This window comes from Salvelinus sp. IW2-2015, unplaced genomic scaffold (genome assembly GCF_002910315.2).
Source record: "Salvelinus sp. IW2-2015 unplaced genomic scaffold, ASM291031v2 Un_scaffold2959, whole genome shotgun sequence".
NCBI classification, from domain to species: domain Eukaryota; kingdom Metazoa; phylum Chordata; class Actinopteri; order Salmoniformes; family Salmonidae; genus Salvelinus; species Salvelinus sp. IW2-2015.
The window spans coordinates 66,208-81,133 of record NW_019944254.1 but is presented as its reverse complement, the minus strand read 5'-3'; the positions used below and the strand labels follow the sequence as shown (position 1 = coordinate 81,133).

Here is a 14,926-nt window from a genome sequence, read left to right as displayed (position 1 = left end):
ATGAGCTGTGTATGTGTGAGGGGGTGTATGAAGTGTATAATGTGAGGGGTGTATGAGTGTAATGTGTGAAGGGGGGTATAGAGTGTATATGTGTGGGGGGGTGTAATGAGTGTGTATGTGTGAGGGGGGTGTATGATGTAATAATATGTGAGGGGGGTGTATGAGTGGTAATAATATGTGAGGGGGTATATGAGTGTATATGTGTGGGGGGGGTGTATGAAGTGTTGTAGGTGTATGATGTATATATGTGAGGGGTGTGTATGAGTGTATATGTGTGTGGGGGTGTGGGGGGGTTGATGAGTGTGTATGTGTGGGGGGGTGTATGAGTTGTGTATGTGTGTGTGGGGGGGATGAGTGTGTATGTGTGGGGGGGTGTATGAATGTATATATGTGAGGGGGTGTATGAGTGTACATGTGTGAGGGGGTATATGAGTGTATATGTGTGGGGGGGTGTATGAGTGTGTATGTGTGGGGGGGTGTATGACTGTAATATGTGAGGGGGTGTATGAGGTGTATATGTGTGTGGGGTGTGGTGGTGGGGGGGTGTAATGTAGTGTGTGTGTGTGGGGGGTTGGTATGAGTGGTGTATGTGTGGGGGGGTGTATGAATGTGGTTGTGTGGGGGGGTGTATGAGTGTAATTATGTGAGGGGTGTATGGTGTGGTATGTGTGTGGGGGGGTGTATGAATGTGTTATGTGTGGGGGGGTGTAGAGTGTGTATATGTGTGAGGGGGGGGTATGAGTGGTATATGTGTATGTGTGTATGTGTGTGTGGGGGGTGTATGAGTGTGTATGTGTGTGGGGTGTATGAGTGTGTATGTGTATGTGGGGGGGGTGTATGAGTGTATATGTGAGGGTGGTATGAGTGTTGTTATGTGTGGGGGGTGGTATGAGTGTATTGTGCTAGCGTCAATGGAGCCCTGTTTGCGTGGGTGAGCGGTCGCGAGATGAGGGCGTGTCATGAGGACCACACGGAGACGAGGTAGGGGTAAGGAACCAGAGCCGGCCCTGTGTAGGTGAATAGGGGATCATAGAGGTGAGGGCTAGTGAGGATGGCGAGGGAGAGAGGGGGAGGAGAGGGTATGAGGGGGTTAGTAGAGTAGAGGCAGGTAAGTCAGGAGATAGGTTTGGAAGAAGGTTTGAGCAGAGGGAACGAGATGATAGGATGGAAGAGGAGCAGAGTATGCGGGGGAGAGTAGCGCGAAGGTTGGGACGGCGCCGATACAATCCGAGTGGGGCAAGTGGTGGGAAGTGTTGGATGAGAGCGAGAGGGAAAAGGATACAAGGTAGTGGTCCAGAGACCTTGGAGGGGAGTTTGCAATGAGATTAGTGGAAGAACAGCAATCTAGTAAAGAGAGGTCAAGCGTGCATTGCCTGCCCTTGTGAGTAGGGGGGAGAAGGTGAGAGGGTGTGGTCAAAAGAGGAGAGGAGTGGAAAAAGAAGGACGGCAGAGAGGATGAGTCAAAGTACAGACGTGGGGAGGTTAAAAGTCAACCCCAGAACTGTGAGAGGTGAGGCCATCCTCGAAATCCTCAACCAATCACAGTCTAGCTTTCTTGAGATTAATATAGGTGTGCCCCAGGGTTCCATTTTAGCTCCTGTGGTTGCTTCTCCAATTTTTTATTAATGATTTGGGGAAATGGGATGCAAACCAGCAAAGTTACATCTATATGCAGATGATACAGTATATTATTCATGTGCTCCTTCTTCCTGTTCAGGCCTGTTGAAGAGCTCCAGAACTGCTTGTCAGTCACTTTCAATCAACTCCCTTTATGGTCTCAACTGGTCTTGAATGTACAAAAAAAACTAAATTCATTACCTTTACCAGAGTAGAACCTGCAAAGAACGTTAGCTTTTGTCACACATCTGGTGGCTTTATCCATTGAAGTGTCATCCTACAAATACCTAAGGGTATTTGGTTGGTGACACGTTGTCCTTTAAGTTCATGTGGATAATCTTGTGACAAAGCTTAAATTGAAATTGGGTTTTTATTTTTGTAATAAGAAATTGCTTTCCACTTTAATGGCAAGAAAGAAGCCTTGTTTAGGCCCACTTTTCTCTCTGCTAATTGATTAGCGGTGACTTGTTGTATATGCATGCAACCTCCCCGTCATTACAGAGAAACTGGAACTCTGTTTATCATGACAATCCTCGCGCTTAATTACAAATGCCAGTCACCCACCACCATTGGCACATTGTACCAAAATGGTAGGTTGACCTTCAACTTATATGTGCAGAAAGAACATTTGTGTGTGTTCCAATCTACTGTACAAAGCCCTTTTGGGTAACTCTCTAAACTTTTACCCCTTTTGGGTAAACCTCTGTAGTCTGGTCCTCCTAACACTACCAGCAGTTTACCATAACCCGGTCTGGCCTAAGTGGGTTGCTACTTAGTCCTTAGGCATCAACAGTATTAGGCAAGAAACTGCCTTCCTCTTCTTGTGGCACCAAAACGCATGGAATAATCTAAAATCCATGCTTCATCTAGATTATGTTAGTGCCACTGAATGAATTTAAAAATATTGATGGGAGACTGTTACAGGGAGTGTAAATGCTTTTTTTTTTTTAGGTAGGAATCATGTGTTGTATGCTTTAATGATGTATGTATTGAATTGTTGCGCCTTCTTGGCCGGTCCCCCTTGAAAAAAGAGACTCTGGGTCTCAATGGGCTTTTCCAATTGAAGGTTAAATATATATATTTTAAAACAAGGTACTAACTGTAACCTACTGTATGTTTCATAGTAGCAATAACACTTTAAAGTGCCCTTTAAGTGTCCTAGTCAAGGGTTGATAAATAAGGTAAAGGGAGGATAAATAGAATTTCTGGAATGCAGTAGCTCCGGATGAGTTGCCCTTTTGACTAACTCCTGTACGGTCCTAAAAACACTTACCGTGGAAATATTTAATCATATATATATTTCAGAGAACAGTTTTTGGAAAGTGGGTCCTAGTGTAATGGCACAAAGAATTATAGGGTTATGTATGCTAGCTAGGGTTAAAAATTCCAGGAAACTAAAAATAAATTCCCCTGGTTTTCCCAAAAGGGCTGTTTTGGAGGGAGATCCCAGAAACCAAGAGGAATAAGGGCAGGAAATCCCGAATCCCTCCAACCAGGATTTCTGGAAAACAGAGGGAAAATTTATTGACAGTTCCCTGAAAATTTCGTAACCCTATGGTAGGCTTTACGTTTTTTCCCCTAAGTGGCCAATATATATAATTCCCTCTTTTGAAGTGTGGTCCTCCACCTTGTTATGTTAGTTGTTCTAAAAAGGCCTGAAGTAAATAATACTGTAACCAAACCTGGAAACTGAAAAGCGTGACGTGCATGTCGTACGCAAATGCAAATCCTCAAAGTGCCTGTGTTAACGAAGCTTTTATAAAAGACCTCCTTTAGCAGACAAGCCATTCATATTGATATGAGCCTGACGACAGATGAAAGGATTGAATAACCCATGCCTCTTCAGGCCCCCGCTCCCTGTCCTCTCCCTGTCTCTCTTTGAAGAGCAGGTGCAGATGCTGTTTGTTTATCACACAACCAGAGACATTGCTCCGACGCCTCGTCACCTCCCACAGCACCAACCATGCACTCGTCAACAGGACCCTGTCTGTAGTCCTCTCTGTAAACTCCTACTGTGTAAAGAAAGTCATTAGTACCATTTTCTAAGAGAAAGTGGAAAAAAAGAAAAAAAATAGATGGGGAACTCACGCAGTTGTCAAAAAGTTGAGGGTCTTGAGGTAATGTCTCACTTCCTCTGAAAACCTCCAGGGACACTATGGAGAACATAACATTTCTATTCTGTTATTTTCATCTCAAAATTTATAATATGATATTCATTGGGTGAATCTCAATTGCAAACACCCACTCATTTCAAGGCCAATGGAGTCTTGATAAGAGTGGCACAAGCCCTATTAATTCTGATGTCATGCACATGTCTCTACATCATTGGTGGTAAGTAAACCTGCTCATCTGCCAGGAAACTTTTCCCGTAACATTGTTCACGATTCCTCTCCTGGTCTTGCGCAAGCGTTCTCTCTCTTGTGGTGAAAGGAGAGGGCTTCCTTGTGTTCCCATCAGATAGCTCTTTGAATAGCCCAGGCCAGCTGAGATGTTCAACACTCTGTGGAGACACAGATACACTAGGCCTAGGCCAGACCCCCACAGTGAACTTACATGATAACTGGTAATATGAATGAAGACTTTACACATCATTTATTAATTTTTATCTGTACAAGCATCAATACACAGTACCTCAAGTTTCTCTCCCGGAATGACCTCACCTGTCTTCTTCATCTCGTACACGACTGCAGGAGTCCTCCCAGCCTCGGAATCAAGGATCTTCTTCTCCAAGCCCTGCCAGTCTGGGTTACAAACACATATGGGCCCGCCCTCCTGACTTCACACAGCCTGTAGTCTATGGCAATTGTTCCAGGGGGGCATTGGGATTGTATGTATATTAATGTGAGTGGTATTGTAACATTGTTGGTATGTGTGTGTGTGTGTGAGACGTACGCTCGCTGCCGGAGGAGTCCTGGCGGTCAGGTTCTGGGGAGGAGCAGCCACTCTCAGGTTTCTTGGGCTTGTCACTGTGCTTGTGCTTTCTTTTGGGCCCTGTCACCTACACACACCAAGGACACACACATCAACATAGAGCCACACACACCAGACACCAAATCAACACACACACCACAGAGAAGACGACAAAACCAAAGATACCTACACAAAAACACTCACGCACCGCACACACACGCTTGTACACCTACGAACGAACACACAGAAACTACGTAAATAGCTGCACTTAGGAACAAAACACAGACGCAAACACACACACACACACACACACACACACACACACACACACACACACACACACACACACACACACACACACACACACATCACATCACATCACATGCTAATCAGTAGTTCAGCTGTATGAGGCATGCGAGCGTGCCGATCGGCCACATTCAGTGAAACTCCAAAAACAACCACAACACAGTCAGTTGCAACTAAAATTAAACTAACCAACCAAATGAACTAACCAACCAAGCACCTATTAAAGCAATTGGAGACATCAACAACCAGCCTTCTTAAAAACGACAACAGAAGATAAAGAAATCATCTAAATGACAAGAACCAACATGGCGGTAGGTGGTGGGGAAACAGTCAAAACAAAATGGCTGTACGACAGTGCGGCCCACACGGAACARAAGCAGCCACAGGCGATGGTTGTGAATGGTGCTGGAGRAGACTTTTAGAGCAAGCTGCAGTGGTGGCTGGTGACAAACTGAAGTGGAGGAGGAGGTGTAAAAACAAAAAATCAAGAAGTATAAAAACAACTCAGGGAGCGCTGTTCGTTGGCCAACCTACCTGGCACTTGCAATTGCCATCCCTCCTGGGGCCCTGGTTACTGAGACTAATTACACTGGCAGAACGTACCATTGGGGTGCGATGCCGCACTTTAGTCTGGATCCAGCCGTCTTTCTCAAACTGAATCATATCATTCAGCGGATCCACGACGAGTGCTGCGGACACACACACACACACACACACACACACACACACACACACACACACAACACAACACACACAACACACACACACCACACCACACACACAAACACACACACACACACACACACACAGAGATATTACAGTCTGTTTGGTATTGACTACCACAGCGAATGTATGCCAACATGTTGTTTTGTAACACCAGGTCCATCCATTAGGTGTCACAATCCTCCTGTTAATCAGCTCTGGGGTCAGTTCAGATGCAGAGACTTGACATCATTACATACACGGGTTTTGATGCTGCCTCTTGTGTCATCATAAAATGGAAGCATTGGCAAACTAGATATAGTTCTAACATCTCTATAAATGTTAAATATAACTCAAGTTTTCTGCTCTCTCTGGTTCTACCAAATGGCACCTATTCCCTATAAGTGCACTACTTTAGGACCAGAGCCCTATGGGGAATAGAGGTGTGAATTGGAAATAAGGAACTCACTCGGCATATCTGTAATGCCACTCTCCGTGACGGGGTCCTGTTCAAAGAGCCCGGCGCCCAGTCCTCACACTTGGCCTTGCGCTCGCGGGGTTGACTTCCTCTGAGCCTCCCCAGGATAAACTTCTCATTGGTGGCCTCTGTCTGGTCCTTGTTGTTGATGGCCCTTGTTACATGCTGCCATAACCTGGAGGACGGAGGAGAGGAGAGAGGGGAGAGAGAGAGGGGGAGAGAGAGAGAGAGAAGAGAGAGAGAGAGAGGGAGAGAGAGAGAGTTACAGACAGCAGGGGCTGATGAGAAGCTTCTTTTAGATACAAACAAACCCATTTCAATTGTAACTCAGAAGTGAAAATTGCTCTTTCCTATTTTATTTCCGGTCTGGACTTTCTTCTTCATACCTTGCATTTCAAGTGACTTTCTGTGATGAGTTGAAAAGGAAATGACGAGCACGAATAAAGAGCCAACGAGGGGAAGGAATGAGATGATGAGGGGAGAAGGAGAATAAAGAGCCAACGAGGGGAAGGAATGAGAATGAGAGGAGAGAGCAGGAATAAAGAGCCAACGAGGGAAAGAATGAGATGAGGGGAGAGAGGAAATAAAGAGCCAACGAGGGAAGGATGAGATGAGGGGAGAGAGCAGGAATAAAGAGCCAACGGAGGGAAGGAATGAGATGATGAATAGAGGAGAGAGGAGGAATAAAGAGCCAACGAGGGGAAGGAATGAGATGAGGGAGAGAGCAGGAATAAAGAGCCAACGAGGGGAAGGAATGAGATGAGGGAGAAGCAGGAATAAGAGCCAACGAGGAAGGGATGAGATGAGGGAGAGAGCAGGAATAAAGAGCCAACGAGGGAAGGAATGAAAGATGATGAATAGAGGAGAGAGGAGGAATAAAGAGCCAACGAGGGGAAGGAATGAGATGAGGGGAGAGAGGAGAATAAAGAGCCAACGAGGGAAGGAATGAGATGAGGGGAGAGAGCAGGATAAAAGAGCCAACGAGGGGAAGGAATGAGATGAGGGAGAGAGGAGGAATAAAGAGCCAACGAGGGGAAGAATGAGATGATGAATAGAGGAGAGGAGGAATAAAGAGCCAACGAGGAGGAATGAGATGAGGGAGAGAGCAGGAATAAGAGCCAACGAGGGGAAGGAATGAGATGAGGGAGAGAGGAGGAATAAAAGCCAACGAGGGAAGAATGAGATGAGGGGAGAGAGGAGGAATAAAGAGCCAACGAGGGGAAGGAATGAGATGAGAGAGGGAGAGAGCAGGAATAAAGAGCCAACGAGGGGAAGGAATGAATGAGGGGAGAGAGGAGGAAAAAGAGCCAACGAGGAAGAATGAGATGAGGGGAGAGGGGAATAAAGAGGAGTGAAGAAAAGAGTCTGTTCTCTCATACCTTAGACTCATAGTCTCCCTGGTCCTCAGGAGGCACGTTGCAGCGTGTAGCCTGCTCTGACGCAGCTCTGCCGTGGGGTTCCAAACGTCACCTCCCCGTCTTCTTATCGTTGATGAAGATTTCACTGTCCTGAGAGCCAGACACACAGGGAACCCAGTTAACACAGAGACACAGGGAGCCAGTACACAGAGAGACGGAGACCCAGTTAACACAGACACACAGGGAGACCCAGTAACACAGAGACACAGGGAGACACATTAACACGGAGACACAGGGAGACCCAGTTACACAGAGACACAGAGACCAGTACACAGAACACAGGGAGACCCAGTTAACACAGAGACACAGGGAGACCCATTAACACAGGAGACACCCAGTTAACACAGAGACACAGGGAGACCCAGTTAACACAGAGACACAGGACCAGAACAAGAGACCCAGTTAACACAGAGACACAGGGAACCAGTTAACACAGAGCACAGGAACCAGTTAACACAGAGACCAGTTCAGACAGGACAGACAGACAGACAGACAGACAGACAGACAGACCGACGACCAGACCAGACAGACAGACAGACCAGACAGACAGGACAGGACAGACAGACAGGACAGACAGGACAGAACCCAAAAAAACAAAATATACTGATGATGATATACTGTGTACGCAGCCTGTCACCATACAAACAACAGATATTATGATATACTGTGTACGCAGCCTGTCACCATGACAAACTAACAGATATTATGATATACTGTGTACGCAGCCTGTCACCATGACAAACTAACAGATATATGATATACTGTGTACGCAGCCTGTCACCATGACAAACTAACAGATATTATGATATACTGTGTACGCAGCCTGTCACCATGACAAAATAACAGTATTATGATATACTGTGTACGCAGCCTGTCACCATGACAAACTAACAGATATTATGATATACTGTGTACGCAGCCTGTCACCATGACAAACTAACAGATATTTGATATACTGTGTACGCAGCCTGTCACCATGACAAACTAACAGATATTATGATATACTGTGTACGCAGCCTGTCACCATGACAAACTAACAGATATGATGATATACTGTGTACGCAGCCTGTCACCATGACAAACTAACAGATATTATGATATACTGTGTACGCAGCCTGTCACCATGAACAACAAACAGATATGATGATATACTGTGTACGCAGCCTGTCACCATGACAAACTAACGATATTATGATATACTGTGTACGCAGCCGTCACCATGACAAACTAACAGATATTAGATATACTGTGTACGCAGCCTGTCACCATGACAAACTAAAGATATTATGATATACTGTGTACCAGCCTGTCACCATGACAAAACTAACAGATATTATTGATGATACTGTGTACGCAGCCTGTCACCATGACAAACTAACAGTCTCAGCACGTATTCAACAGTGTCTCTGGCATTTGGTGCAGAAAACAACCCATTTGACATTTAATTGGTGATTTAAATCTCCATATAGTTTGGATGCAGTAAGCAGGTAGGTGAAAGTGCATGTTTGGTGGCCTCCATTAAAACTCCGTCAAGGTCAGGTCTCCTGACATAATTAAAGTCAGTTTGACCTTTGGGGTGGAAAATAACTTTCCATACTTCGAACCTTTAAAAAATAATTATACATCCTCTTTCCATGCATGTGGTAGTTAAAGAGAAGTGTAGGGTCGTGTTCATTAGGGCACCAACGTTTTGCAACGGAAAACCAAAATAAGCATTTCTAGTCCCAAACGGTTTGTCAGTTTTCCTTCTGTTAGATACATAATGAACTTACCCAGTGTCCCTCCAGCGTAGCCAGCACCTCCTTCCCCAGCTTGATCTTTCCAGAGACCTGGTTTACACTGTCATTGTTACCCAAGAAGGGCTGAAAAGAGAGGGGGAGGGTGACGCTTTATGTTACAGCCCTGTTCAACCTGGTTCTTACCTGGTATTTACATGGCATCAAAGTGGAGACATGGTCACCATGTTACATGGCACCAATGGATCATTTCTGCTAATGACCTCATAGAATCCAACAGTCTTGGTAACTACCTGGTASCAAATGGGACATATTGATGCTTGTATCTCAAAAGAAACAACGGTGTACATAGCTACTAATCTAACTATACTATTACTCTAGGTAGCTACCACTTCAACAAGTACTATCTAAGTATTACCTGGTAAGTAGACGGCTGTAAAATAAAGTGTTCCAGAAAGGAGTATTCATCACATTGGTATTGGTGTTTTATAGTTCAAGATGCAGCACAGGGGTGGGTCAGACAACCCGCCTCCCGGCTAGGTACTGGCTATGCAGGCTTTTGTTCCAACCCCACTTTAAAAACACCTGATTCAGCTAATCAAGGTCCTGTTGAGCAGCTAATTAGTAGAATCAGTTGTGCTCCATTGGGGCTGGAGCAAAAGCCTGCAGGTGGGTCCTGTAGCTCTCCAAGATGAGGGTTGGCCCCCCCTCCCCCTCACATCTAGAGCTTGATTAGAGTTTCTAGCACTAAAACTGCCTAATGCAGTTTGAAGCTTTTGATCATTAAAGACTAAAAGCTAAATGAGTGTAGCTAAAGAACAAGTTATTTCCTCCTACCTTGAGTTTGAACTCGAGCTGGGCACTGTATCCTGTCTTCTCACAGGCAATAGTGATCTGGCCAGCCAGCTCCAGAGTCATGGTGCCATACAAGATGCCTGAGAGAGGGAGGACAGTTACTATACACTACAGTAGAGATGGTGCCCTACAGAGGGAGGACAGTTACTATACACTACAGTAGAGATGGTACCCAACAGAGGGAGGATAGTTAGTATACACTACAGTAGAGATGGGTGCCCACAGGAGGGAGGACAGTGTGACTATACACTACAGTAGGTAGATTGGTAACCGCACCAGTAGGGAGACAGTTAGTATAACACAGTAGAGATGGTACCCTTACAGAGGGAGGATAGTTAGTATCACTACAGTAGAGATGGTACCCAAGAGGGGAGGACAGTTAGTATACCACTACAGTAGAGATGGTGCCACAGAGGGAGGATCAGTTAGTATTACACTACAAGTAGAGATGGTACCTACAGAGGGAGGCCAGTTAGTAATATTCACTACAGTAGAGATGGTCCTTACAGAGGGAGGATAGTTATGTATGCACTACAGTAGAGATTGGTACCCTACAGAGAGAGGAGTTAGTATACACTACAGTAGATGATGGTGCCTACAGAGGGAGATAGTTAGTATACACTACCAGTACACGCATGGTCACCTCCTACAGAGGGAGGATAGTTTAGTATACACTTACAGTAGAGATGGTGCCCTACAGAGGGAGGATGTTAGTTATACACTACAGTAGAGATGGTTACCCTACAGAGGAGGATAGTTAGTATACTTCACTAGTAGAGATGGTACTTCTACAGAGGGAGGATAGTTAGTATACACTACAGTAGAGGATTGGTGTAAGGGTTATTTCCATTTAAATTAATTCCATTCAGGAAGTAAACTGACACTCTGATTCCAATGTTCCCCGTTCCTTTCATATTGGATGAGTGAAATGGTATTGACCCCAACCCTGGTAGTGTTGAATCAGAGACTGATTCTGTTAGTAGTGAAGTATATTTCCATACTACAGACTTTCCAGTCAGTCTGTACGACTAGAGAACGTCATGTTGAATCTACTTCCCATGTAGAAGAAAGAGACGTGTTGCTTCAGGGTTGGGCTCAAGACAGTCAATTCAGGAAGTGATTTGAATTTAAAAATCCAAAATGTTTAATTACTTTGACATAATCATCTGAAAATGAGTAAGCTGTTAAGAAGTCATTGAATAGATAGTGGACTCCTTTTAATTATTGAATTGTAATTTCGTTTACTTCCTGATTGACTGAGCTTCATTTTGAGAATGAGGCCAACCCTGGTAAGTCTGCAAAGAACATTAGGTGGGCATATATAATTTTATTAGGGTATTAATGCAATGTGTGTTTGCTTTCACAGTGAGACTCCAGCCGTAAAAGAGGTCAGACCCTTAATGCAAGGTGTGTTGCTTTCACAGGAGACTCCAGCCAGTAAAAGAGGTCAGACCTTAATGCAATGTGTGTTGCTTTCACAGTGAGACTCCAGCCAGGTAAAAGAGGTCAGACCTTAATGCAAGTGTGTGTTGCTTTCACAGTGAGACTCCCAGCCAGTAAAGAGAGAGGTCAGACTTAATGCAATGTGTGTTGCTCAAGCGATGAGAGACTCAGACAGTAAGAGGGTCAGACTTAATGCAATGGTGTGTTGCTTTCACAGTGAGAGCTCCAGCCGTAAAGTGATTAGAAGGTCAGACCTTAATGTAATGTGTGTTGCTTTACAGTGAGACTCCAGCCAGTAAAAGAGGTCAGACCTTCTTAATGTAATGTGTGTTGCTTTCACAGTGAGATCCAGCCAGTAAAAGGGTCAGACCTTAATGTAATGTGTGTTGCTTTCACAGTGAGACTCCAGCAGTAAAACGAGGTCAGACCTTAATGTAGTATGTGTGTTGCTTTCACAGTGAGACTCAGCCAGTAAAAGAGGTCAGACCTTTGCAGTGGGCGTAGGGCATGTTCATGACGTAGTCTTCTCCTCTGTTAGAGAGGTGAGCGGAGCGTCTCCGTCCAATATGGCCGACAGGAGTTTCCTGCAAGACACATCGTCATGACAACACGCAGGAAAGGGTGTTACACCAGATAAAACATTTGTTGGGTGCCGCCTTTTTATTATTATATTATTTTTTCCCCAGCAGAAATGTGTTACAAATGTTCACTTTCCAACGATAATGAGACAGGCCCGACGTATCTATCTATACGCATTTGCTGTTTGGTAGGTGTGTGTGTGTGTATGTGTGTTGTGTTGTGTGTGTTGTGAGTGTGTGTGTGTGTTGTGTGTGTGTGTACATGAGTGTGTGTTGTACGTAGAACTTGGACTTGGCCAGGTGCTTCCGCTGAGACAAAAGCCGTCCTTCCTGTTACTGGACTGTAGAAGCCGACACTGGAGGATGATGGGACACCTGACAGGGAGAGAAGGTGATTGGTCAAAGGTCAGGAGGACAGTGTACTGGAAGCTAGCTGGATCATAGCCAGTCTACCAGAAGATGTCATTGTTGTAGAGTCTAGACCTTCTGAAAACCTATCACATTCTCTTCTCATCCATCCACCAACTCCGTCATCCATCTCCCACTCCTCCCTCCCTCATCACCATCCATCCGATCCACGTCCCTTCCTTTCCATTCCATCCCTCAACCCTTCCATCCATCCCATTCCACCAACCCGTCCCTCCATCCATTCCATCCATCCATCCACCAACCCGTCCCTCTCATCCATATCCATCCATCATCCATCACAACCCGTCCATTCCATCCATCCACATCATTCCATCATTCCATCCACCAACCGTCCCTCCATTCCATCCTCATGATCCATCCACACAATCCCATCCATCCACATCATTCCATTCACCACCAACCATCCATTTCATCCATTCACCAACCCCATCCATCCATCCATTTCACACAACCCATTCCATCCATCCACCAACCCATCCATTCATCTTCAACGCCCCATTTTCATCCATTCCAACCCATCCATCCATCCATCCATTCACCAACCCACCATTCAATCCATTCACCAACCCATCCTCATCATCCCCAACCCGTCCTCCATCCATTCATCCATCCACCAACCCTCCATTCACCAACCAATCCATTCATCCATTCACCCAACCCATCCATCCATCCATCCATTCACAACCCATCCATCTATCCATTCACCAACCCATCCCTCCATCCATCCATTCACCAACCCATCATCCATCCATCATCCACCAACCCGTCCCTCCATCTCATACCACTGTCCTCCATCCATTCATCCGTTCACACCCATCATCATCCATTCACTCAACCTCATTCCATCCCATCCATTCCATCCACCACCCGTCCTCCATCCATTCACCATTCCACCAACCGTCCCTCCATCCATTCATTCATCACCAACTCCATCCATCCACCAACCCGTCCCTCCATCCTTCAATTTCATCCAACCATCCATTCACCAACCCTCCATTCACCATCCCAACCCATCCATCCATTCATCCATCCACCATACCCGTCCCTCCATCCATTCCATTAGCCCATAACCCGTCCTCCTCAATTCATCCATTCACCAACGCATCCATTCACCATCCACCCTCCATCCTCACCAACCCGTCATCCATCCCCATCCAATCCACCACACCAACCAATCCATCCATCCAACACACCATCCATCCACACCACCATCTCCACCACCAATCCATCCATCCACCAACCATCCATCCATCCATCCACCCAGCCATCCATCCATCCACCAACCAATCCATCCACTAACCTCAAACCATCCATCCCAACCAAACCCGTCATCCATCCACCAACTCATCCATCCATCCACCACTCATCCATCCATCCATACCAACCCACCCGCCCCATCCACTCCCCAACCGTCCACATCACCAACCTGTCAATCCACCATCCACAACCGGTAATCCATCATCCACTCCCCCACATCCATCTTTACATACTAACTACAAGGTGAATCAATTGCTCAAATGTCAGATTAAAAAATCCATTCAGACAAGCGCTTCGGGAGCAGTCTCCCTCCTGGCTCTGTCACCTGCTCAGAGATGTAGAATGTCTTGCTGTTGGTCTTGCTATGGAGCCACATGCAGCGGTAGGTTCTCACCGATGATGGGGTTATAATGGCTTCTTCAGTCCCTGGTTTTCAGGAGGAGGAAAAAACTGAGCTTTAGATACGTCCGCCTGAATGGTAGAGATACCGGGGGACATCTTGTCACATCCAGAACAGAGTCGTGTTCATTAGGCCACCTAACAGAGAAATGGACTGAATAGAGGACTACCAGGACCTATCCAGTAAGAAACACTTACTTTTCTTTTTTGACATTTTTCTCTCCACTGTTTTTGCTCTAATGAACTGACCCTGCTGAAACAGTGATTTTAAGTGATGTTCTAATCACCTGTGGCTTTTTGTAGAATCCAGAGATATACCACTTCACTACTTTCTTCATCCTGTGTGTAGGCATTCTCCTCCACACTGCGCCTGGGATATGATCAACAACAATCAATGAGGACCTAATCAAGTTAAAGAGTCATCTGATTGTTGTTGTGTTCTTTGGCAGGTCTGACTGTATGTCCTCTATATAAGACCTTTGATTGGTTAGTTTGGTGTAGTGACTTTGTCTACTTTATTAAGATTTGATGGTCAGCTTGGTAGTACGTCCTTACTATATATAACCTTTGATTGGTCAGCTTGGTAGCACTACTGTCCTACTATATAAGACCTTTGATTGGTTTAGCTTGGTGTACTGTCCTACTATATAAGACCTTTGACTTGGTCAGCTTGGTAGTCTGTCTTACTATATTAAAGACCTTTGATTTGGTCAGCTGGTAGCACTGTCCTACTATATAAAGACCTTTGATTGGTTACTTGGTAGCACTGTTTCCTATTATATTAGAGCTTTGATTGGT

General features: G+C 45.4%; 1 protein-coding gene across 1 annotated transcript in view; it reads right to left on the bottom strand.

The window, feature by feature from the left end:
* osbpl8 (oxysterol binding protein-like 8) overlaps positions 1-14,926 on the bottom strand; it is a 56,067-nt gene that overhangs the window by 6,686 nt on the left and 34,455 nt on the right. Inside the window, 21 exon segments of the mRNA XM_070440752.1 lie at positions 4,510-4,615; positions 5,437-5,522; positions 5,946-5,947; positions 6,005-6,032; positions 6,035-6,055; positions 6,058-6,190; positions 7,393-7,439; positions 7,442-7,482; positions 7,484-7,521; positions 9,204-9,293; positions 10,005-10,102; positions 11,953-12,006; positions 12,009-12,050; positions 12,322-12,345; positions 12,348-12,381; positions 12,383-12,418; positions 14,055-14,117; positions 14,119-14,139; positions 14,141-14,155; positions 14,416-14,472; positions 14,474-14,498. Coding sequence (XP_070296853.1) covers positions 4,510-4,615; positions 5,437-5,522; positions 5,946-5,947; positions 6,005-6,032; positions 6,035-6,055; positions 6,058-6,190; positions 7,393-7,439; positions 7,442-7,482; positions 7,484-7,521; positions 9,204-9,293; positions 10,005-10,102; positions 11,953-12,006; positions 12,009-12,050; positions 12,322-12,345; positions 12,348-12,381; positions 12,383-12,418; positions 14,055-14,117; positions 14,119-14,139; positions 14,141-14,155; positions 14,416-14,472; positions 14,474-14,498 — 1,061 coding nt within the window.